Here is a 24,410-nt window from a genome sequence, read left to right on the forward strand (position 1 = left end):
CCTGGGCTGCACGGGAGGCCATGTGCCACCTGCACACAATCTCTAGGCCAGAGCAAACCAGCACCCCATTCATGCTCAAATTGAAGAGGGGTGAAGAGAATGGAAACTCTCAGTTCAGCCTGTAGAAAGAGCAGAGTGCGGACAAGCCACAGAGGCTCTAGGCTGGGTACTCAGGAACAGGGTGTATCCATGCAGAAGCATCACTGCAAGGCCGCATTTCTTTCTAAGGGGAAATCAATGACAGCCCGGGATCCCATGAGAGCCATCCCCCCGGGTCTGCCTCCAGCCTGCATGCCACCGACAGGGCTAAGATGGAGATGCACAGCCGTCAGGGGCCGGCCAGCCCCCCGGCTCACTTCTTCCTTGAGCCACCAATATGAGTCCAGCTGCAGAGCCAGGGAAGGGGAGCCCAGGGCTGAGGTTTGGGCCGATCCTCCCGCCTTCCGCGCTCCCTGCCGGAGAGACAATGCAGGCGCACAGGGAGCCGGGGGGAGCAGGGGCAGAGGCAGGGCGGGGGGTCGGGGCAGATCCTGGAGCTGTGCCTGGGACAGGCTCCGCGGAGTTTCCCCGGCGAGTTCGGGAGTGCAGCGGGCCCAGCTTTGTTCCGGGGGCGGCCGGAGGCGCTGAGGGACCCGAGCTGCCCTCCAGCCCCCGGCACGGGCAGGAATGGAAACGGAGAAAACTCATCGCCATCGCTTACAAAGGAAAACGATTCTGGGGTCGCTCTCTCCCGCCCCCGCTAAGCCCTGCCAAGTGAGGTAGTTCGGGGACCAGCCGGGCTCTTCCCAGAGCATCAGCGTGCCCGGGAGGAGGGGGCCGTGTCTCCCCGACCTGCCGTGCCGAAACTCCCCCGCGAAGGCGGCCCCAGCCCCTGCACCGGCGAGCGGGGCTCTGCGGCACGGCTCAGCTCGGCTCCGCTCGGCACAGCAATCTCGGCTCGGCTCGCCCAGCGAGCGGGGGCGGCGGCTCCCACCTCCCCAGCCCGGGCCCCGCTCACCTGTCCATTGTCCTGGCCCTGCAGCAGCTCCTTCCCCGTGGGGTATTTGATCTCCACGCCCGGGGTCTTGTCCTCCCGGTCTCCCGGGGAGCTGATGACGGAGCCGGAGATCTCGCTGATGTCGCTGGCGGTCTCGCTGTAGTTGTCCCCTCCGTCCAGCATGTCGTGCCGGCTGCCGCTCCGCGGGGTCCGGGACCCCTTCTTCCCCACGCTGTAGGCATCGAAGTCGATGGTTTTGTTCTCATAGGCCCCCTCCACGGAGGCGAACATTCCCCCGTATTTCTGTCGCGGTGTCTGGGCTGTCGTGCCCGGCCTAGCTAGATACACAGGCAGGTCATCTTCTTTATTCCAGTTCCTCTTTCTCTCGGCCATTCTCGCTGTCCGGATCTCTCTCTCTCTCTCTCCCTGCCTCCCACTTCTTTGCACCTTCCACTACCGGGATAGGCTGTTAGAGACCATAAAAATGAATGGATAGATGCAGCAGTGGCGGAGCTGGGTTGGCTGGTGGGATCTCTTCTGCAAACGTTAGGGACCTGCAAACGTTAACCTCCCTCCCCCACCCACCCCCCCCCGGAAAAAAAATTTAAAAAAGGAAAAAATTAAAAAAAGGAAAATAAGAGAGAAAGAAAGAAAGAGAGAGAAATAAATCCGAGCGGGATTTAAAAATAGCCGTGTTAGTAAAGAGCACGTGAAAATAAAGTACAAAGAGCGGAGCGGAGAGGGTGGCAGAGGCAGGTGATTGGAAAGCCCCTGACGAATGGGAAGAGCAGCAGCGATTCCCGAGCAGGGACCGCAGTGCACAGCTCCCCCGGTATAGAATGATCCGGGGGGCGGGAGGCAGGGGGCGGAGGCAGGGAGGGAGCCCGCCGCCCGCATGCACACGCGGCCCGAGCCAACGGGGTCCTGCCCTGCGGGCGGGCGGGCGCCGGTTACCACTGCTGCGCGGCTTCGGGGTGGAATAAAAGGGAGGCGAAAAGAAAAAGAGAAAAAGAAGAGAAAAACTCCGCACCTCCCCAGCCCCCCCGGGCGAGCCGCAGGGAGTTTCTCCCACTTTGCTCGCTCACATTCCCCCGCCCCCCTCCGCGGGAGAGGCTGCGGCGGTGCCCGGGCGGGGCGGGGGGCGCGGCCGCAGCAGCCCCCGGGACGGGCCGGCGCGGCTCGGGGTCGGTCTGCGGCCGCAGGGGACAAGAGCGAGGGGTGGCCGGAGACTGAGGGGAAGCAGAACCAGCCTCAGGGCAGGGGGCTGGCGCTGTCCCTGCCGCAGCAGCTGGCGCCCGCGGGGGTGGTGGCGGCTCCGCTCCGCCCCGCCGCCCCCGGCTGCCGCTCCCCCGCTGCGGCGGCCCGGAGGTGCCCGACCCCTTCGCACGCCGCGGGGGCCGGGGCTGCAGGCGGAGGTACAGGCAGGGGGCTGTAGGCAGGAGGCTACAGGCAGGGGTACAGGCAGGAGCTGCAGGCGGGGGGCTGCAGGCAGCCGCCGCCGGCCCTGACACGGAAGTGATCGCGCCGAGCGCTGCCTGAGCCGCCGGCCCCGCCACGGGCATGAGGAGCCGGCTCCGCGGGCCTGGGGGTGCGGCCCGCGGCCCCTGAGTGTCCGCCGGGCCCCGAGGAAAGCGGGGAGCCGAGCGAGTCCCCGCGGATCCCCCTCAGGGCGGCTGCAGCGCGGCTCGCCCCCCGGAGCTGTCCCTTCAGCACCCCGGAGGCTCCCGGGCCCGCATGGTTCTTGCCTGACTTGGCCTCGGCAGAAAGAGACAAACCAGGGAGGGCTTCGTTTCACTGGGAGGGATCCGAGTTGCCAAAAGCAAGGGCAGGAGGAGTGGAGAGTGTGCTCCCCTCAGCTCCCCGCACAGCCCGCTTCAGGAAGTCCGTCCTTACAGCCCTGCCTTACAAACATCCTGAGATTTGATGCCTGAGATCATCCACCAAATTCCCAAGTCCTTGGACGCTCCTCTCCTGCACCTGCTGACAATCTCTGCAATTGTCACAGGCTTTGACTACGCCAGTAGTTACATAAGGGACATTTTCCGTTGCTCTGAAATAATATATTGAAACAAACTGGTCTGAGATTGATTATGTGACTAAGCAAGTTTGAAGCAGTGGATCAATCACATGGCCTGTTTACTGCTCATGTACAAAGTGATGTTTGAATACAAACCCAGCCCCACTGCACTGTTGTCTTTGGTCCCCGGGCATACCTGGTGGTCCCAGCATGAGAAAAATTGCAAGTAACTAATTGCAAATCAGGAAAAGTGGGAGGTTAAAGAGAGAGGTCCCTGGGATTTCATCAGAAATGAGTCCAGATAATCATCTTTCTTATTAACCCATGGACGCAAACTGTGTGAAAAAGCAGTGATGTGACATACCTGAGCAATGCCAAAATACATCCAAGGAAAACTGTATTTTCTGCATTTATAATTCAGTGGGACCAGCTGTTTTAAATGCTGCATGTGCATTCAACACTATAGGTGTTCACATGAGGGGTTAGTAAGATAGTCAACATTTCTTTTATTATTGTTTATCAGCACACTGATTTTAGTCAACTGACATTTCTGAGCATATATCACCCAGGATTCTACAGCTCACTTTATAAACCGAATTTCCAGATTAACACGTTAATATCATAGAGAGGCTTCACTGGTGCATGTGAAAAATAATAATTATAGCTTGTAGGATATTGCTTCATTGCTTCCTTGAAGTCTTCTCCTGTATGGGCAAATATTGCTTTTTTGCAGCTGATGGTAACATTGAGATTTATTGATCAGGCTGGGGGAAAAAAAATCAATTTTTTCCTACACAGGACAGCAAACCCTGTCAGTTAGTGAAATATGGAATGTGGTACATGGAGGGAGTGTGATGTGTGACTTGCCTGTCTTTGCAAGTATTGGAAAAATATTCAATTTATGAGTTATTTCTTTGTAATCAAGAGATTAATTTGACTTTCCAGAATAAAAACTTTTGAAGGTCCCATAGTAGGTCTTATATGCTGCATATTGCATACATCTGCTAAAAGAAGAGCATTTTTATTTATCATCTATAAAGCTAAGAAAGATGGACTCTGTTTACACTTGGGATCTAGTTAGATAACACTGTTCTGGTTTCCAGAGCACTCAAGATTTTTTAAATAATAATAATTAAAAAAAGAATAATGCTATTTTTAAGTATTAAGTCAGGAGATTCATATTAATTCTGATACATAAGGAGATCACAAGACTCAGAGAACATGTCAGATCAATGCTTTAGAAAATAGCATTAAACTTTCTAGCTAGAAATAAGCATAAAATAACACCAGAGTCTGTCTTTGCTTTTAAATGTTTTGTGTTTTCTTCATACCATAGCCCTTAGTTTACTAAAAACTATTCTCAGTCACCAGATGCATGCCATTCCTTTGTTAGGTAAGAGATCAAATTGCAGTTTAAGGTGCTACAGAAGCAGATTCAGATGCATCCTGATGCCCTGGCATCCTGAGTGAGTTTGCCTAAAAGCAAGTATCCAGCTTTGCAGAAATATATTGCTTTGGTATATTCTCTGCAGACAGTGCATCTCATCCTATTTTGACATTGCTTGATGAAAAGAGGACTGAACTTGATTGAAAGTGCACCATCTTCTATGGGACCTTTATTCCAAATAAACTAGATGAGTGATAGCAGCAAACCTAGAGACATACCTGCTTCACACTGCAAATCCTACAACATCTTGCTGGATAAAACCCCAAAAAGAAGGGTGTCACATACCTTGGCTTTGTTTGTAGCTGAGCTCTTCCTCCAACAGCGTGAACATCATGAGCTAGAACAGGACTTCCCTGGTGCAGGGCCTCAGAGAATGTAAAATGTACATTTTGTGTCACTGACATATTTTCTGAAAAATCCCTTTGCCAGGATCTTTTCTCCTGAGAAGCTGGGAAGCATCAGCTTCTCCATGTTTTGCTTCTCTTTGGAGAATTGTTTACCCAGCATGTGAATTGTTTTTAATGAATGGCCAACCACAGCCAGCTGTGTCAGACTCTCTGAGTCAGTCATGAGATTTTATTACTCGTTCTTTGCTAGCCTTCTGATGTCTCCTTTCTCTTTCTTTAGTATAGTTTTAGTATATAATTTTCTTTTAATATAATATATATAATAAAATAATAAATCAGCCTTCTGAAACACGGAGTCAAGATTCTCATCTCTTCCCTCAATCCTGGGGACCCTCAAACACCACCACAATTTTGCACCTATTTTTTGCTATTGTGCATTTTACAACAGAATCATCGGACCAAAAAAGGCACAAACAGTCCAAAGGGAATGCACGTGAGAGACACGAGTTCTCCTTCTTCCAGAGGAGTGACTGAAGTTGCCAAGTCACAGAGCCTGTGTGCTCTGTGGGACTGCTGTGTCTCTGCCAGCAGGATCCTCCGCCCCCCACACAACCCCATCCCACGGATTGGTGATTTGAACTGAATCCAAAACACAGCTACGAGCTGGGGATGGCTCAGGTTACCCATGAGCAGTGATACAGCCCATAGTATTCTGCCAACTCATATTAATTCCACTAACTCAGCAGAAGCTGAATGGCAGCTCCTCCACCAAAAGGAGCAAGAGCTCGGGTGTAACAATTTCCTTACCCTGTTAAAAGATCAGGTGGCCCCTTCCTCAAAACTGAGACTTCCTGGGTTGCTACCCATGGATACAGTTGTATATAAAACTGTATTTCAGAAGCTCTGTCACCATTTTAAAATTAAAATAATAAAATTATAATGTTTTTAATTTAAAATATGCATACATTTAATATACAAAATTATACAAATTATACATTTAGCTAACATAGAAAAATACATCTTGTTAACAAGATAAAATGTCAACATATCTTACATAATTTGTGAGAGTTACAAATCTGTGATCATCAAGTAGACTTTGTGACTTCATTACAATTCTGTATCCTCCTAGTTACACTGAGTATTAATACATATGTACAGTTGATATCAATGGCAAATGTCTTAGAGTGGAAATCTTTGCTGAAGAGTTATCCAGAAGGCTTTAATGAAACAGTTAAAATATGAGTGGCCTCTTTTATACTATTGAAGCTTCTCACATAGCCAGAACTAATGTGACACCCAGTGACAGGGTGGTCATGGGTCAGAGTTTAAACTTTTTGCATTTATTTACAAACACCCCTCCCTCCCCAGTCTAACTGCTACACCTGCTTAGTAAGTGTCACAACATAAATCCCAGCTTTTTTGTGCATTCTTTGGTACCTCTTCAAATCCAAATTTGTGGCCCTAACAACTGCCCTTCATGACTTCTGGTTACCACTCCTCTGTTGGCTGTGCAAAAGTGTTAAACAGTTGTACAGCACTAGAGCTCAAAAGGCAAGATCTCCGTACATTATTCATCCCAGATTAGTCATAAATACCTCAGGAGGTGGGGAGATACTTTTGTTTCAGTCAATAAATATGTGCAGTAAGTCTTCACTCCTTATTTAATTTACATGGTTTCCTTTTTCAAGTTCCAAACAAAAGACAGAAGTGTAAAGTTATAAATAACCTATAAAAATCTTTTTCATGCTGGGCCTTGTCTTACATACTGTGAGCCACATAATGATTTTCTTTTAACTATTTACAAATTCTTTTAAACTTGCTTGTCATCACAGGGAGCAAAACAGAAGACCACCACCAGTCTGATTTTCAGGCCTTCTTTTTTTTTTTTTCTTTTTTTTTTTTAATTTAGCTCTGTACCAATAAATTGTTCTTAATTCCTAGAAGATAAAATTCACTCACGAGTTAAAAGCTTATTCAGCTTTTCCTAAGAGCTGCTTAGGACCATCAGTGAGTGGTACATGAATTGCCTCATGCAGGCTTTTTTGGCACTGGAGTGGCTTTCATCTGTTAGTTACATTTTCCCTCTTTTTGAATAAGACCACAGTTCAGAGAGTAGAGAAATGTAGTTGTTTGGCATCAGTTGGCACACTGCACAGTAACCTCTCACATTGGAATTTACATTTGCATATTCATATTCCCAAAGCAAGAGTCCACGTTACAGAGAAACAATAGTGAACAGAAGTTTATACCACAGACCCCAGCAACTCCAAATCAAGGCAGGTGTCCAAAACTACTAATCTCTCTTTTCCTCTCCTACAACATTAAAGAGAACATGATACCCACATATCTACCACATCTGAGAATTTCTAAAGCCAAGGAGAAGCGAGCATGAAATCTTGGTCCCAAGAAACCCTGTGGAAATTTGCCAGTAAATGACACAAGCATTTAGTCCAGTATATTTAAACTTTCTCCTTTTTTTTTTTTTTTCCCTCTTTTTTTTTCCTGCCTTTAACTGCAACTTGCAACTTTCCTAGTATGGACCCCAACTGTAGAATTTAAGTTAGTTATATTTTTAGATTATATCCTATACAAGAAATAGTATACTCTCTTTCCTAACATTTCTACAGGGGCAGAAATTCCTGTCCATAATCCCATGGCTACTGATTTCTAATGCAAATATATTTAGAGCCAAAGGCACAATATATTTTAAAGGAATTCTTCTAAAGCAGGAAAGAGGTTTGAACAAGTTTCTGTAATCCTAGGGCCTGTTACCCCTCTGCCTCCTTAAGGCACTAAAGGATTTCCAAAGGATTAGTGGCAAAACCCAGCCTGCACATGTCCCTCCCTCCACCCCATAACCACAGTAAATTCAAATATTAAAAACCTTCATCTGCAAGTGAGAAATACAGGTAGATTTATGAAACACAAAAATCAGTTTCTACTTCTCAAAAGGCCACAAGGACAAACATCAGCCATGCTTTAGCAGGCAGCTTATCCTGGGAACTCTGCTGTGTATGTGACACACTTCCCGGCAACTGCATTATTCTGAATATAATGTGATTATCACGCCAGAGTCAATCATTGTACTTGCAGCATTTGCCAACCATAGTGGTGTGAAGAACAGAATTTGGGATTTAAAGGTCACTTAAGGAGCAACCTGTAATCTCTATTTTCAATATCCTCCAATGGTCTGTACAGTAAAGTATACATAAATAAGTGAACTGCCAAAGAAACCATATTTTCCATGTAACATTGCCCATCTTGTCTAATTAGGGTGACAGAAGGAGATTGCATTTACTCATAGAACTTAGCAGCATCTTAATTTTGACTAAAGAATTTGGCCAAAACAATGTTGTGCATAGAAAGCAATCAGAAAAAAGCGCCCAATTTTTCATTCTCTGAAGGTTTACCATGAAATGACAATACATGTAAAGCATGTCCTGGTAACTCTACCATAGATAGCATGTTAAACAAGTTAACTTCTGCTTAGTGAAAGAAACTCAGACTCACTAACAAGTAGACAACACACTTCTCACTGTAAGGCAACTAGAAAATAATATCTAGGCTTTCTGTCTTAGCTAGCAATCTCACATGAAAAGTTTACTGCTTTCTTCCAGTGATTTGAGGTAAAGTTGGGCTTTTACTTCCCAATCCTCGGCCACATGAAACACATCCACTGGTCTATCAATGTAATTAATAAGCAGACTTTTCCTATATTGGTTGGACAATTTTTGTATGAGGAGGCAGTAGAATTTCAAGAGCAATGTGGTACAAACCACAAAGAGTGAAGAGTGCTCTACATTCCTTACTCTAATTGTTCTAAAATGAAACCAAAAGGCAGAAAGCTTAAGATGTTACAAAATGGATGACTTCATCATAAACATTTATAATTGACAGTGGGAGATTTTGCATAAATACTAGGAAAGAGGCCTGATATTTTAGTTCAACACTTAATTCAGAAGAAAGAAGTAGGGTTTAATTGCCTGAGTGTTGTAGAAATTATGTATGTTTTCATGTGGATAGTATGCAAATGGATAGAAACCTACACATATGTCATTGCTTTATTTTAGGAACTTGTAGTTAAGCTTCACATGTTACCATGACAACATATCATCTTGTTACTAATTGTAATCTAGAAATGCACATTACATTAATATGATTTGGGATTCCACGGTTTATTCTTCTGCTTCTTTTCAGAGGATATCTGTAATTACTGGGCAACTACACATTGTAAAGACAGCACGTCCTAGCAGCTAGCTCAATGTTAAAAAAGCAAAAGAGAAATACAAGACATAAAACAGTTTTCAAAACTGAAAGTGCATCCCAATGTAAGAGTTTGAGAGCAGCTGCTGCCGTTCAGGTCAGCACAAGTATTGCCACTGACTCAATAGTGCTCTGTGCCTCTAGTCACAGAACGGATGGAGGCATCCCCAGGACTCCTCAGGCACAGCTCTGGTGCCTGCACTCACATCTCCCTGCCTTCCCAAAGGGCTCCCAGAGGTGAATAGTGGGGGTTGTGGTGTGTAGGTCTGGCGCCTGCACTCACATCTCCCTGCCTTCCCAAGGGGCTCCCAGAGGTGAAGAGTGGGGGGTTGTGGTGTGTAATCTGTATTGGGCAGCATGGCTGCAAAATGTGTTTGTGTCATACGTGCTGCTGCCAACCAGAGTGCACAAAAGGGCCTCTTTCAGGAGAAGCATGTGTGCCTGCAAGTGTTTTATCTGAAAGTTAAATTCAGTGTGGTCTATTCATGTGGTTGAAATACTCAGAGTATCAGGACAGAGCACTTTGATGTTCCAAGTGCCTCTCAGCACACACAAAGATCATTCCCAATTCCAACTTAGCCTTGTGAAAAATGCCATTCTGTCTCATTTGCTAAACAGTTTGTACCCTCAAGTACCACATTCTCAGATATACTAAACATCCCAACTCAGATCAAAGGCTCTTTCAGGAATGCTCAAAGCCACACAAGGCTGAAGATACTGCATATCCACATAAGCAGACCCATGAAGATGGAGATTGTGCTTGGTAATTGCTTTAAAATGCAAATGCTGAGATCCCAAGAAAACAAAACAAAACTCAGATTCAAACCACACTTTGGGCTGGTGTGTATGGCCAGCTTCCACTACAGCAGGTGGCTGAAATGGTGCAGATGGCAACTTAGGGCAACTTCTCACTTTTTCCCATAACGGAGCAGCTGCAGTCACCTTCAGGACAAACCACATTTTATGCATCCTTCAGAGCTCTACTGCTTCTTCTGTGTGACTGATACATTCTTCCCTGGACAAGAGGAAGGAGGAGAAATAGAAAAGGAAGGGAAAAAAAGACAAAAACATAAGGTAAGTATCTGTATTTTCACAATTTAGGGAATTGTGTGTGTTATTCATCCAAGGTGAAAATAAAGCATTTGGGAAACAGTGTGCCCAGGTGCTTCCATACAAATACAGCAAAATGGCAGCATATTGTAGAAACTGAACTGTTCAAAACATGTTGAGACATTCTCCCATGATTTACTGATTAGGAGAAAAGCACATTCCATGCCTTTCCGTTTTGCTAGTCCTTCTTGTCCACAAGACAAAATTCCATTCATCAATATGGAAATAAACATTCCCTGCCATCTTCCCAACCATAACCCACTTGGCAGGAATCTACAGAAGTATCATGGATAAAGTTCAACTCATGGGATGACAGCCATCACAAATCCAACTTTCCAAGTAAGTCCTGTTTCTATGACTCTTCTCAGAGAAATAATCAACATTTGTGTCCTTCCTCAGATATTAAATTTCAAAGCCTACAAAACATTTTCTCAGGCTTTACAATTTCCAGTGAAGCTGTCATTATTAAACATCACCAGTGATGCACTGCCTGCAAACTTAACTCTGGCTAAAATTTGATATGTACTGTAGAAACACACATATTAGTACATCAGGAGTACAGGAGATGATAATAGCATAGAAAATTTTGTTAAAAATATTATATTGCAATTATTATTATAATAAATGGCTGGTAATTAACTGTCAATACTAAAATGCATCCCAGTCACCAACATGCCCCTCAAAAGAGAAAAATTAAAAATCAGGAAAGAAAAGAGCCTTCATGGCTTATACTTCAGGGTGGAAAGATTTTTCCAAGCATGAAGAACAGAAATGAAGAAAAATTCTGAGGAGCAAGGGAAAGTAATAAAGGGGAAGACATTATTTTTTGAGAAGCAGCTGGATTGATTATTGTAGGACATAAAACCAGTGAGATATGCAAGAGTCAGTCACTGATCCAGGAGAGTGTCAGCTGGGCAGGAGGACATCAATGATTCTGAGTGATGAGAGGCATTTAGAGCCCTTGCATACTCCCTAGTTAAGCTCTCCATCCTGGATCAGAAACTGGTAAATATTCAGACTTGCTTTTCATTCAAAACAACACCAGAAGTTTCTGCAGCCTTCCTAAGACATCATACATTAGTTCTGCTTCTGCTGTAGGTGCATCCAAACAAAATTTGGTTTGGAATTCCTTCTCTTTGCATCATTTAGGAAAGTCCAGGCTGTACTGCAAACAAAGAAAATCCATTGCAGTTCATTCTTATTTCCAGGCAAAGAAAGCGAACACTACTAGTGTCTCCATAGATCACCTTCTTTTTGATTAATGTCTTTGTAGCCTAAGTGCAATCAAAACAACACTCAACAGAACCCACTTCCAGCCTTTGCTATCCACACCTTCCAAGGATTTTTCAGGACATCAGGTACTTTTTAATTTCTAACTAACATTACAAAGAGAAGTATGACTTAGTACCAGCAGAGCTGGCCTTGCATTTTGGGATAGTCTGAAACACGTCCCTGTCTCTTCCAGTCATACATGAAGTCTCTTTTCCGTGACCCTGTCACTGTGCATAAGCTCTGGGGAGGATCAGGAGGGTGAGTCTCTAAATTCTCCTAAAATTTAACTTTATTTTAGAAGACAGAGAGGTTGCAATTTTAGTTCCTCAATTGGTTGCAGAGGAGCTACCCACTGTTACCAGTTGTCAGTTTATTGTTCAAAAGGAAGAATGTCCCTAAAGTATCAGGGATAGTTGTAATGGAAAACTATCCTTGAAAAACTATCACTGAAAACTGGTGTGGCTAGAATAATGGAAATCTGTTTCAAACTTCATTAATTCAGTGAACTTACATTTGTTTGCACTTTAGTGATCATTACTTTTGTTATCCATCAATTTAAATTTGAACTAAGTTCTCTAATTTTCCAAAACTGGGTTCAAAGAATATTTGTCAAACATGCAGTGCTAGACTAAGAAAATTTACAAATGTAAAATCATTATTTGCATAATATTTCCTTCCATTTTTATTATATTTTCCTCAAAACATTAGCTGCGAATTATTCAGTCTCTTTTGTCAGACTCTTCACTTTCTCTTTCGTTCTTTTCATCCTCTTTGTCTATCCTTGTGCCTTCTTATGTGAATTATCCACCCCCTTCTTTCATTGTCCACAAGAAGTCTTTATGAAACCTTTTGTTCCTTGCAGTTTTATTTCTCTGACAAATTTATCCTCCACCCTTCTCTTATACTTTTTTTTTCATACCACTTATCTAACTAAGAAGTGTGGAACATAAACCACTACTGAATTGTTTTGTAATTACTCTGGTCAGGGAGAAATTCTCTCTTGTGAAATGCTTGAGGAAAATAAGAAAGGTCTTCATGATGTTACTTTACCAAAGAAAAATATCGACCAAGCATTTCCAGGGCTCAAGCACAAAGGTGCAGTTTCTAACCATGCATCACAGAGATTAAAATCCAGTTGAGTATTTATCAATACTGTACCTAAGAGTTTTAGCATGGGTATTTCTGATGCTCAGAAATTTGCTGGCCTCCTATTCTTTGGCAGGACTAAAGCACACGGTTGAGCAGTGATGCAGAGGCTGGGTTTGTGCTCCTTCACATCACTAGCAAAATCAATTTTAGTCACCAACACAAAAAGCTGCTAATATAGAAGGTCATTAAACAAAACTTATTCCTCTGTGACACTGGAATCTCAAAGGAAACCTTGAAACATAAAAGTGATGACTGTGCACTACTCTCTAAGCCAGGACCAAATAACTTCCAGCATAACAAAGATCAGTGATCCATATTCATGCACTCACTTGATGTTCTCTAACCTTTTACCACCTCTGGGAGGCACCAGCATTTCTTTGTTCTAGCTGCTCCCAATCCATCATATCTGTACTTGTTCATCCTGTGCTAAGTGTCAGGAAATTGTAAGACCACAGGACAAACCTCAGAAGGTGATTTAGATCAACCTACTCAGAGCAGAGTCATTCCAAAGTCAGAACAGTTTGCTCAGGGTTTACCTAATCAAAGGTTGAATAACTCCTGGGGTGGAGTGCACAGCCTTCCTGGGCAGCCTGTCCCACTGCTGGGGTGTCCTCATGAGGGAAATGCTTTTCCTATGTCCAGTCTGAACTTCTCTTGTTTCATCTTGTGCCCACTGTGTCTCACCCTCTCACCATGCATCACTGTGAAGGGTCTGGCTCTCTCTGCTCTGTGATTCTGTTTCTCAAAGCTGGCTCTTCCCCAGGTGAACCAGCCTAGACCCCTTAGTCTCTTCTCACAGGACAAGCAGTCTGCTCCCTCAAGTATCTAAAATATCATTTTTAAGGAATCTTAGAGAGCTCATGATGGTGGAAGAAAACTAGTGCTGACCATCTCCTAAAGACAGCTATCCTGCTGGACTCCTCCACTTCAGCTGCCTGGAGAGTAGAGCTCTGTGCCCCTGCCAGGGTCCATGGTCTCCATCCTCTGCAGAGCACAAGGTGGATGGATGTCATCTTCTTCCCATTAAGAAGGTACAGCAGTAAAAGCTTTGCTAAAACTTTCAGAGTGTGCACCAAAGTCAGAAATGAACGAGCCAATATAGAGACTTTAAATACAAACAACATCTGGAAGGAAGAACACTAAGAGCTGCAGGACTGTACACACAATCCTGAAATCTCAGAGAGTGTCTGTGCTCATTTAGATTGGAAAAGACTTTTCAGATCATTGAGCCCACCTGTAATGAACGCACACAAAAAATTTGAAGTTAAATAGTTCCTTCCATTTAGAAGACAGAAATAGTAAAAGGAGGGTGTTATTTTATTTTGGTCATCTGAAAGAAGACATGAGACATGGTGATACCACTGTAAAAACACGTTCAAATAATGCCTGATATCTGAAGTTTGCGTTTGGGTGGAGGACCATCATGCACTTCCAACTGCCCAAGTGTGACTTCAGAATATCAGTCAATGCATACTGGGGACATTTCCCCAGTGTGTAGCCCAGCATTAAACATCTCAAATCAGCAGTGGCTGCTCAATACCTCAGCCCTGATGTGCAGGGCCAGAAACACCACATTTCCATTGGTTTGCAGCACTAGAGGTATTTAAAGTAAAATAAACTGCAAAATTCGAGGAAATAATAAATTTTCTTTTTATCCAACAAAGAAATCCATATTTTTGCTATTTGTGAAAAAATATTTGAAGAGGATCCTATGCAACACCTAAAAAGAGTTTCTGCTGTAAATATAAAAAAGTACTGTGCTGTGCCTCTGCCCTTAGCAAGGGTCACAAATTATCCTTTCTTTAGAACCACTGAAGCACCACTGGTTTCTATCACTGTGTAGGAGCTATAGTCGCAAAATGAAAGAAAATGTCAGGCAAGAGGACTTGTGCTATTCTTTAATATATTATAATGTAAGAACAGATATTTTACTTGATCTAAATTATATCATCATTAGAATCCAGTCATTTTATAATTTCTATTAATTACAGAAAATCAATGTGTCTGTGGCAAGCACACACTTTAACAGGAAATTATCTACCATAAATTGTTTAATATGTGTTTTATGGTACCTTACTTTAAAATAGAAACATCTTCATTTAGAAAAAAACTGATTACTTGCAAATAGGAAAACTATAAAAAACGAAAGTGATTACAAAAAGGAAAGGTTGGAAAGCTGCATTTTGCAATAATACACATGGGATGCCTCAGCTGTTTGGTAAAGAAATGCTATATAACTAAGAGCATGGTCTTTACAAAAACATTTGATTTCTGTGCTTGATAAAAAAAAAAAAAGATCAAGTAGTATTCAGTGCAGTCTTCTCATTCACAAATTGCTGCTTCTAAAATGCATTTCTATTTGATGGATTCACTTTGCAGCTCAAGAGGTGTGAATCTCATTAAACTCTCAATGAAGACATATTGATCCCAAGCATAACCAATGGCCAACAGAGCTTGCCTATATCTCGGAGGAAAAGAATTGCAGCCAAGGGGAAAAAACCCAACAACCAACTAACCAACCATGAATACTGAAAACCCCAAATAAATTATGTTCTCTTCTGTTAGAAAATTGTATTATGTATTTCTACATTCTTGTGCTTAATAAAGGTATAAAATACTAGAAAAGGTTACATATATAGATCTCATTCAATGTAATTTCTCTGGCTTTATGTCAGTTTCTTTCATATCAAACTAATGGTGTAATTCTGGAAAAATGCATTCATGAATGATAAATGAGCCTTGTCTTACTCAACTCTATGGAAAATGCATTATTTTCATCAACAGTAGAATATGGGCAATATACAACAATACAAGCAGTGCTGCTATTTAATGCTACAGAGCTCTTAATAAAAATGTAACACACACAGACTCATTTTCACACTGCTTGGAGAAGAACAACTTAGGAGTCTTAATTAAGGTTGGGTGACCATAGTGAAGAGGATCTGCAAATGTGAATCTTAGAGATGTGCAGGGACAGTTGAACTCACTGCTGTGCTGAATGTCATTCTGGGAGTTAATATCTTCTGTTAATGGCCTATCAATATATATATAATATATTCACTTTCAAAAAATGTATTCTAGAACAATATCCCTGCAATCCTTTGCAGCTCTGAGACACAAATGCTTGCAGAAAATCCCTGATGTCTAACCTCCAACTCATCAAATATTCCACAACTTTGCAGGCAGTAACAGCAGTAACATACACACACTTCTGAGATCAATTGCTAACCCAAAATCCCCAACAAGCAGCCAAGGATAGCTAGCCTGCCAAGAGGCTCAGGGTGAAATGTGCTGATATGAGGCAGTTCAGCAATTTAAAATGACACACTAGGAAACCTTGAAGATTGATCACAGATTGTTGGAACATACACATAAAAAAGGAAAAACCATCTGGATTTTTTTTAAAGATAGTCTTCATCAATTGCTAGTCCTTATCAAAGAGTGGCCTTATTCCAATTTAAAATAAGAAACAATTAAAACACCTTTGTATTCAAGGGAACTTCCACAGGACTCCATTTGCTGATTTGATTTTCCTATAATGGCACTGCCTCATTTAGACAACTCCAAGCCTTTATTAGCCTTGTAAACATAAGAGCATTTATTAAATGCAGGAGTTTTTTGTGGTAAATTATGCACATGAACTTAATGTTATTTACATTTATCCCATTAAGACAATCATAACAGATTTAAAAGCTAATGTAAATGAGCTAACATCATACTACAGAGACAGTAACAGTGTGACATGTCCAAATATGATGGCAGAGTGGTACCTTCTGTGTATCAGGCACATTGCTTTTGAAAAGCATCTCACAACAATAATGCAACCCAGTACAATGAAAAAGCAAATTCCAGAAGGATTATCTTATCAAGTTAAAAATTAAGAAAACCTCCATCATGTGCATGTTTTGCTGAAGTTAAAGAAGTGAGTATTATCAAGAAATTACCTGCAATAACAGACAGCAGGAACAACCCACAACAAATACTTCAAATTTAATATAATTCACTGTGTGCTTTAGTACTGTAATGCACCCAGTTAAAGACAGTGCTCCTTCCAGTGCTGAAAATGTAAGAGACAGATTTACCCACAAAAGTCCCACAGCCTCCCTCCCCTGCAAAAAAATGCAATAAAAGTGTGTTCAACTTGGTTAATTTCACATTCTTCCCCTTTCAGTTTCTCAGGGAGGCACCCTTAACATAGAAATCATCATGGTAAGATGTGTACAACACATCTTGTGGTCCCATTCCCCAAATATACAGACTGTAGCATCAGTCAGCAGACTGATCTTGCACCATATTAACTGCCTCCTTTCCTATCTGCTGGCAGTGTGCAGTGTCATGCTCACAGAGCAGCTGTAGAACACCACTGGAACAGATAAATTTGCAATAGGTAGCAGCCATGAACCTTCTAAGTACAGCCATGGTAATATGAAAAACCTGCTGGGATTGAAGAGCACAAATTGTGAGCAGAACAAAATAAGGCCCTTGGAAGTGGAGGCTGTTTGAGCCCTTCAGTCTCTGGAACATGCTGCCTCCTTCCTAGATGAGCCTCCCAGGCACTTCTGCTTCCATCTGCATGGTAAAACTGCACACAAGTCTGAGGGCTGTATTCATCTAAGGCACAGCACCCTTTAGGCCAGACGGGCTTTGTCCTGGGGACACCAGTGATGCCTGCAAATGCAGACCTGCCCATTGTCCTTCAGGAATTTTAATTATCTGAAAAGCACTTCAAATATCCTACAGAAAACCATTAATTTAAATTATTTGACTTAGGGGAAGTCACAGGCTTTTTTTTTTTTGAAGTCAAGGTCATTAAGAATAGCTCACTCAATATGAGACAAGATTTTATGACTCACAGGAGACTGGAAAAATCAGCAGCAACACTGCATATTTAAAGTATAATGTTTAGTCATCAAAGACACTTTCAGAGTTATTGCCTCCTCCTTAGACACATTTTTTTTTAATTTCTACAACAGAGCTGCATCAGTAACAAAGATATATCTTCCCCTAAAATGCACAGTCATAGGAGGAAGTGATCAGCAGGTCTGCCTTGCTGCTATCAGCCTAAGAAAAACAGGCAAGTGAATTCACATTTCAACAAAGCATTTTTCATCTTACAGCCTGGCCTCTCCAACCATGCAGGGAATAATGATGTATATGCATCCAGAGCAGATTAAGCAGCATCTGAAGAAGAGGATTTCTAGATGCTCTGCACCCCAAAGCGAAATAGGAAGACACAAATATTTGAACTTCACTGTTTTGCTTTGTTTTCCTTCCCTGATCTTTATAAAGTCCTGAAAAATGCCGGAATAACTGCTAGAGTAGGTCAGATTTTAATTTTTTAAAATAATAACCAAAGCAGTATCATTACAAGTCTGTGCGCAATCATAACCTTTCTGTTCCCAGATGAACCCATGCAGATTCGTGTGTCAGCCCTGTCAGACAGGCACAGAGGATGCACAGCTGTGGTTCCAGGATCAGGAGGGTGATGGTACTTTTGAACATTCCATGGCAGAGCCAGACACACCACTTGTCACTTCCAAAGCCTCCTGACCATCAGTGAACCAAGCCCAGCCACAGAAATCTAAACACTGCAGAGTTTGATGACTGCAACACATTGCAGTTAAGTTGCAGTTACTGCATCGTATTTTAATGCATCACCCACAGCAAAAGCCTAGATGGTTTTATCACTAATTAAACTTCCTGGAAATTATTCAGTAAAAGAAAAACATCTGCTACTCCCATTGATATTTACAGATGCAAATCAAGCTTCCCTGGTCCAGCTTTATCCCTGTGGTGGAGGATTCAGCATGCAGCATATGACCTACATAGCAGGAATTCGAACTTTGTTATAATGCTGTCCCCCTGAGCACTGAAAAATTTGGAAATCAGACAAGATGAACACAGTGGCCCAGATTCTCTCTGTCATTTGGGCAATTTTGTATTGCATCATTAGTACTAATTCACCCTGCAGGGGCCACAGTCATGACAGTGAGCCACAGGGCCCATCATCCTCCAGCTCTATGTCTAGGAAAAGCAAGAGGATGCTCACCTTCCAGGGCTCCCCAGCTGCTGAAACATCCCTCTGTAGCTGCAGATTATAAATATAAATTACAGCAACCTTTAGGATGCTATAACTCACATTGGCAATACCTACTAAATTTTGAGTACACGCTTGGGGCTCATGTGTGCCCAGAAAATTCTCCTGTGCACACTGTTTGGACCAGTATCTCTACTCAGACACAAACCTCTGGGTCAATCCTAAAGCAAGCATGGGAAGAAAGGAAAAAACACAGGATACCAACATGTATTTCTTCTACTTTGCCAGCATCATCATTTTAGCCACTATGTCAGTCAAGAGCCTTCCTGGAATAATCACATCTTGCAATACCTTCAGGACAGCTGGGGTTTGTAGGCCATCTGACTGCAGGCAGGCTGGTGCTGTGTGAAGAGCTGCAGGTGACCCACATCCCAACTTCAAAGATACTGGAATAAAGGAATTATTTCTTTGTCCTCTATTCTGCCTCACTGAGCTTTGTACCACAATATCAACAGCAAAGGGCTGCAGGACCTCCAGAATCAGGTGACATATTAGGATTTCTGTGTTGGATTACTAAAAGTGGTCAGAAACATTTTTAATGGTGCATTTGACTTTGATGACACTGCAGAAATCACACTCAATTTCCTGCCAGGTCCTCTTCAAGTGTATTCCTGACAAGTTGACAGAGAGTGGGAGTTAGAAAGAAGTTATTGCTCCAGGATTATCTCAGAGATTGCAGAGTTCCTAAGCTGCTGGCTCCCCTACAGATCTCATTAGGCAGGATGCCAAGAAACTCAGAGCAGAGTATCTCTGCCCATCAACTCCAAGGCTGCCAGCTCTCTGTTAGCTCACCAGGCAGAAAGAAGAGAGCCTGGAAGCCCTGGAAATGTGTAACTCCTTGGCACCCTAGGCAGCCAGAGGATCCAGACAGAATTCCTCAAGCTGGGGATCGCAGAGCCTCATGTCTCTAGTTCTAGATATCAGTACCTTCAGACTAGGTGATTGTCATAGGTCCCCTCCAACAGAAAAAAAATCTATTTTATTCACTAAGAATGGAAAAAACCCACTAATTTTCATTTCAAATCAGAATACAATCAAATTAAACAAATCCATCAAAATCCTCTGCAAATTGGCATTAACTTTTTTCATGCTGCACCACTTGAATAATAGGCTGTTATGGCTGGTGTACAACACAACTTGTGGTCCCATTCTCCAAAAATCCAGACTGTAGCATTAGTCAGCAGACTGATCTTGCATCATATTCACTGTGTCCTCTCCTATCCTCTTTGTCCCAAGTATTTGAGCCCTCCCAATTTAAATTTAAAAACCAAGCCCCTTAGGGAATAACATGTTTTGTGGAGTTTCCCATTGTAAATATGCCTGGATTTTCTATCTTTGTGTAAACTAAATTGGATAGGATTTATTTTTCTGAAACTCCTATTACCACAAAGCTCTATATGCAGGTCAGCAGGCTTATGTAACAATGATGCATCTGGCTCTCTGTCCCACATAAGTAAGGCAGAATATGCTGTGACTGCTACCTAACCTTGTGCACTGCTCATCAAAGGCTCACATCCATCTTTTTTTTTTCCTGTTAAGGGAGACCCACAGAAACCACATTTGTCCAAAGATCAGCTTTTCCAAAGACCTCTAATCATTACATGTTCTCCACAGAGTGCTTCCAAACAGACACACTGGATCATTTTCATAAAGCTTTAAAATTTTTTTTTAATTCACTAGTGCTCATCTATTCAAGTTAGTTTTGTTTCTGGAAATAAGGTATTTTGATTTAATTCATATTAGTTGTATTTTAATATAATCTTTTAAACTTAGTTGTTATCTTGTGAGTTCACTCCAGCAAATATTCTTGCAGCTGCTTCTTGCTCTGCATTTTCCTTAGACCTTTTCCATTTTGTCACACATCCACCAGTCACCCCAATGAAATGTTCATGGAAGTGGTCAGGGATTCATACATGTATGTCCAGAGAGCACAGCATGGAACAGTCCATCCACTCTCAGATGTTGTAAAAATCTTCTCTCCATTAAAACTAGGTCAAGGTATCTTGCAGGGATAGATACACAAGGGAACAGCAAGTGCCCAGCTCTCATGCTGAGAGGAAGCATGCACAGATCCATGACACACTCATACATACATACATACATACCTGAGAACAGCAATTTTGCCCTGCTGCAGCAGGCACAGTGATGTGCTTTATTCAGCTATCAAATACACGTAGACATCTATGCATATCCCAGATCTAGATCAAGCACATAACTCTAACTTGTAATTCTAGCCTCCAGCTAGTGTGGAAATGAAATCACTGACTTTCTATAAGGATGCAAATATGGTTACAATGAAAGGTGATCTACCAGGAACAGGGAGTGCAGCCATCTCCTGCAGAATGGTGGATGTGTCCAGAATGACCCTAAAGAAAGATCAGAGGCTGTTCTCACAGACAAGTCAGCACATCTAACAAGGACAAACCAGAAAGAACAAATAGGACTTGGCACATAAACCAGCAGGCTGACTGACAGACAAGCCTTTGACACCTCTCAGGGGTACTGATGCTGAGGAGCATATGTGAAGAAGAATTCCCCTCCCATTACTCCCAAGTCTGAGACTTTTCAGAAGAAATAGTGTATTATGCAGATATTACTTCATACTTGTTTTTTTTGTTTGCTTGTTTGGATTTTTTGTTTGTTTTTTGTCTAATTCCATTTTTACAAATAAAAAATTGGCACTAGGCCAGGTCAATAATTCAATACCTAGTTCACCAAAACCAATGGTTTTCTCTGCAGAAGTGTAACACCAAAACTCCCTAAATCCACCTCTGTATTAATATCCAGAGCATGGCCTGTTTAGTTCATGCACAGAGCAGGCTCATCCATGAGCACTTGGATGCTTAGTTAATATATGCAGTGCTATACTGAGCCCAGTTAATCAACGCTGTCTATTCTAAAAGCAGAAAAAAAATTCTGTGTGTCTATCACACTCCATCAGCTTTCCCCACTCACTTTAAGCAATTAGTTTCAAAGACTTCCTGACTAAATTTACATAAAATGTATCCTTCCCACCTACACTTTGTTAAAGCATTAGGCTATAATTTTATAAGGGGTTCTTGGAGATCAACAATGGCAGACAAGTACCAGAGATTACACTATGCCTCGAGCACAGACACTGGAATTTATGAGAGCAGCAATTTCCTAGATCACCTCATCACCTTCAATCGACTTAAATGCTTGTGGAGCAAGAATGTTATTTATTGTCAGAGACTTTCTGGGTCTGTCTGCAGGGAGAGATGCCTGTGGTTGCAGATGGAAGAGACAGATGAGAACAGCTATCAGTGGACATAAAGGTACAGTTGAAAGGTCAGGAAGACTCATTGGAAAACCTCTGAAAGAATGAACTTCAGTCATTTGCAAGGGGAGAGGGTGGAATGACCTATCTGGGTTTGAGGTCTATGCTTCTGAGGGTCAAAATGTTTGGTTACCAGGGTTTTGGTTTTTTTTAGCCAGGACTCCAGCTGGCACAACTTCATGAGCTAGCTCAGTTCTAGACTGATGAATTAAGCAGGTGGTGATGTATTTGTGGCTTTCAGTTAATGACTTGGCCTTGCAAAACCTCCTCACATGGATCTGTTCAAAGTATTGTAATGGGAACAGCATATTCAGGAGACTTAGAAGATGAAGCCCAAAGTACTGGGACACAACAGTTGTGTTGGCAACAAGCTCCTGCAAACAGTTGCATAAGCTGAAGAGAAGCAAGAGCAATAGTTCCAAGCGTCTGCTTTTAGCATTATATTTACAGCTTCTCCCTGACTGTGCATATATTAAGCAGATTGTGAACTTGTAGTGAGTAGAGGGAACAATCTGGGTACTTAGAAGGCAGTTAACCTTTGGCAATGGCCTTTGTATTAACATTAAACAGGTCTGCTTCACTTTCAGAGGACCAGGGTTTTCATCATTTGGAAAAATGAGAAAATATCTCATAGCTACCTGTGGAGACAGCCAAAAAGATTTATCCTTGCACTGTGAAAGTTCTTGGCTGATACAGACCACATGAAGTCAATGCAAACTTGGGACAGCAATGAAGTACAGACATTGGCAGGGAGCAGTGACTCCAGAACACATGCCAGCCTGAGGAACACTTTTCACCATCTAATATTCCCACTGACCTTCTTCTCATCAAAAGAAATATGCCACACCTATCTTTGTTCAGAAGCCACCTGCCAGCATCAACTGTCAGCTGGACTTCTCAGCCACATAATTTGTCCAATATTATGATGGAACCAAAGAAACCAAAACAACAATGGCTGGCGTGACACTTATTTTTCTGACCTAACTTCAGTGTTTTCTTGTTTCTAGGGCAACTCACAAAACCCATGTAAGAAAATCCCTGCCATGATGGGAAAATAAGATTTTATTTTTAGATTCGGAAACTCATCCATCAAGAAAAGGAAACAAAATGAAATGAGAGCTGCAGTAACACATAGGATAAACACAATGTTGTCATTGACTACATCTGTGGAAACAATTAACTGTAAGTACAACCCACTGCTGTTTACAGAGGTCCAGGGCTGATTTACTTGGGTTATTTCCAGCTTGGCAAGTAATTTCATAAAACTATTTCAAATATACTGTGCATACTATACTCTTGAGATACATACTTTAGTTTTATTGGCTGATTCAAAATTTTCTTTCTGATGAAGGACCACAGAAGCCAGAACCTGCCTTCCCCTCACCTTCAAATACACAAAACTAGGAAAGCAACTTTTGGTTTTCTCCAGAGAGAACTTATGATGGTCCCTAATTGCATGTTAATACTGTGAATTATTCAAGATCACAGCAGGTAACAACAAACATTCTGTTAAGCGTAATGATACAGCTAAACATGAAAAACCATACAAGGAGTATAATTAACAGCTAGAAAAGCAGAGTTCAATTAAATAGCAAACCTCACTGCTGCTTATGCACTTCACTGGTGGATGGTTAATGCCACTAACTTCAGAAGTGCCAATCTGCTGCAGCCCCAGGAGACACAAGGCTTCAAAGATTCCCTCCTGCTCCATGGGAAGACAGACCAGGAGGTTTACAAGGACACCCACTAGAATGACTCCCACTTCCCCTCAGCAGGACAGAGAAGTCTCCATCTGCTTTCGGTTTGCTGCTCTCATTGGGAATATTTGGAGGGGAATTTGAGGCAGACCATACTCCTCTCCATCCAGCACATTTGTCCAGTAAATCTTGCCCCAGATGAGCAGAATTCACCACATTATTCACTGTTACCATCAGTAATACCTGCCCTGTTTTCTAAACGTTAAAAATGAGGCTCAGGTTTAAGACACACATCCTCTGCCATTCAGCAAAGCACAAGGGGTACTTTATGGGACCAGTTAGTACCCCTTCTACCCTGCTGCCTGACTCAGTGTAATTTAAGGGGAGTTGTAAAGACACATCTAGAAAAAAAGTAAAAATCAGTTCTAATCCAGGAACTTAAAAATGAGGCATAATATTTTCATGGTTTGAATTGTTCAGATACAAATTGTAGATAGTGAGATTTTTCAGAAAAACAAAGCAAAGGGAAAAATCTCACATTTCCAGAAAACTACTGAAGTTCAGTCATTTGGCAAAGTACAGATCCCCTGCATCGTCTGTCTCATAAACTACAACAAAAGAATGTAATTTAGGCAATCTAAGAAGTCATGGCACATGCTTCCACAGAAGAGTGTTGCAGTAGTTATGAGGAGAAAATTCAACTCAAAAAAGAGGAAAAGTTAAGTACCTGCTGCAGT

General features: G+C 42.4%; 2 protein-coding genes across 2 annotated transcripts in view; both read right to left on the reverse strand.

The window, feature by feature from the left end:
- CRMP1 (collapsin response mediator protein 1) overlaps positions 1-1,562 on the reverse strand; it is a 49,890-nt gene extending 48,328 nt beyond the window's left edge. The window contains exon 1 of the mRNA XM_059470833.1: positions 998-1,562. Coding sequence (XP_059326816.1) covers positions 998-1,369 — 372 coding nt within the window. The 5' untranslated portion in view covers positions 1,370-1,562. The remainder of the gene's footprint in view (positions 1-997) is intronic.
- A 4,190-nt stretch (positions 1,563-5,752) lies between these two features.
- The window catches only part of C4H4orf50 (chromosome 4 C4orf50 homolog), an 83,762-nt gene continuing 65,104 nt past the window's right edge, over positions 5,753-24,410 (reverse strand). Inside the window, exon 13 of the mRNA XM_059470992.1 lies at positions 5,753-10,065. The gene's annotated coding sequence lies outside the window, so the exon portion shown is untranslated. The remainder of the gene's footprint in view (positions 10,066-24,410) is intronic.

This window comes from Ammospiza nelsoni, chromosome 4 (genome assembly GCF_027579445.1).
Source record: "Ammospiza nelsoni isolate bAmmNel1 chromosome 4, bAmmNel1.pri, whole genome shotgun sequence".
Lineage (NCBI taxonomy): Eukaryota > Metazoa > Chordata > Aves > Passeriformes > Passerellidae > Ammospiza > Ammospiza nelsoni.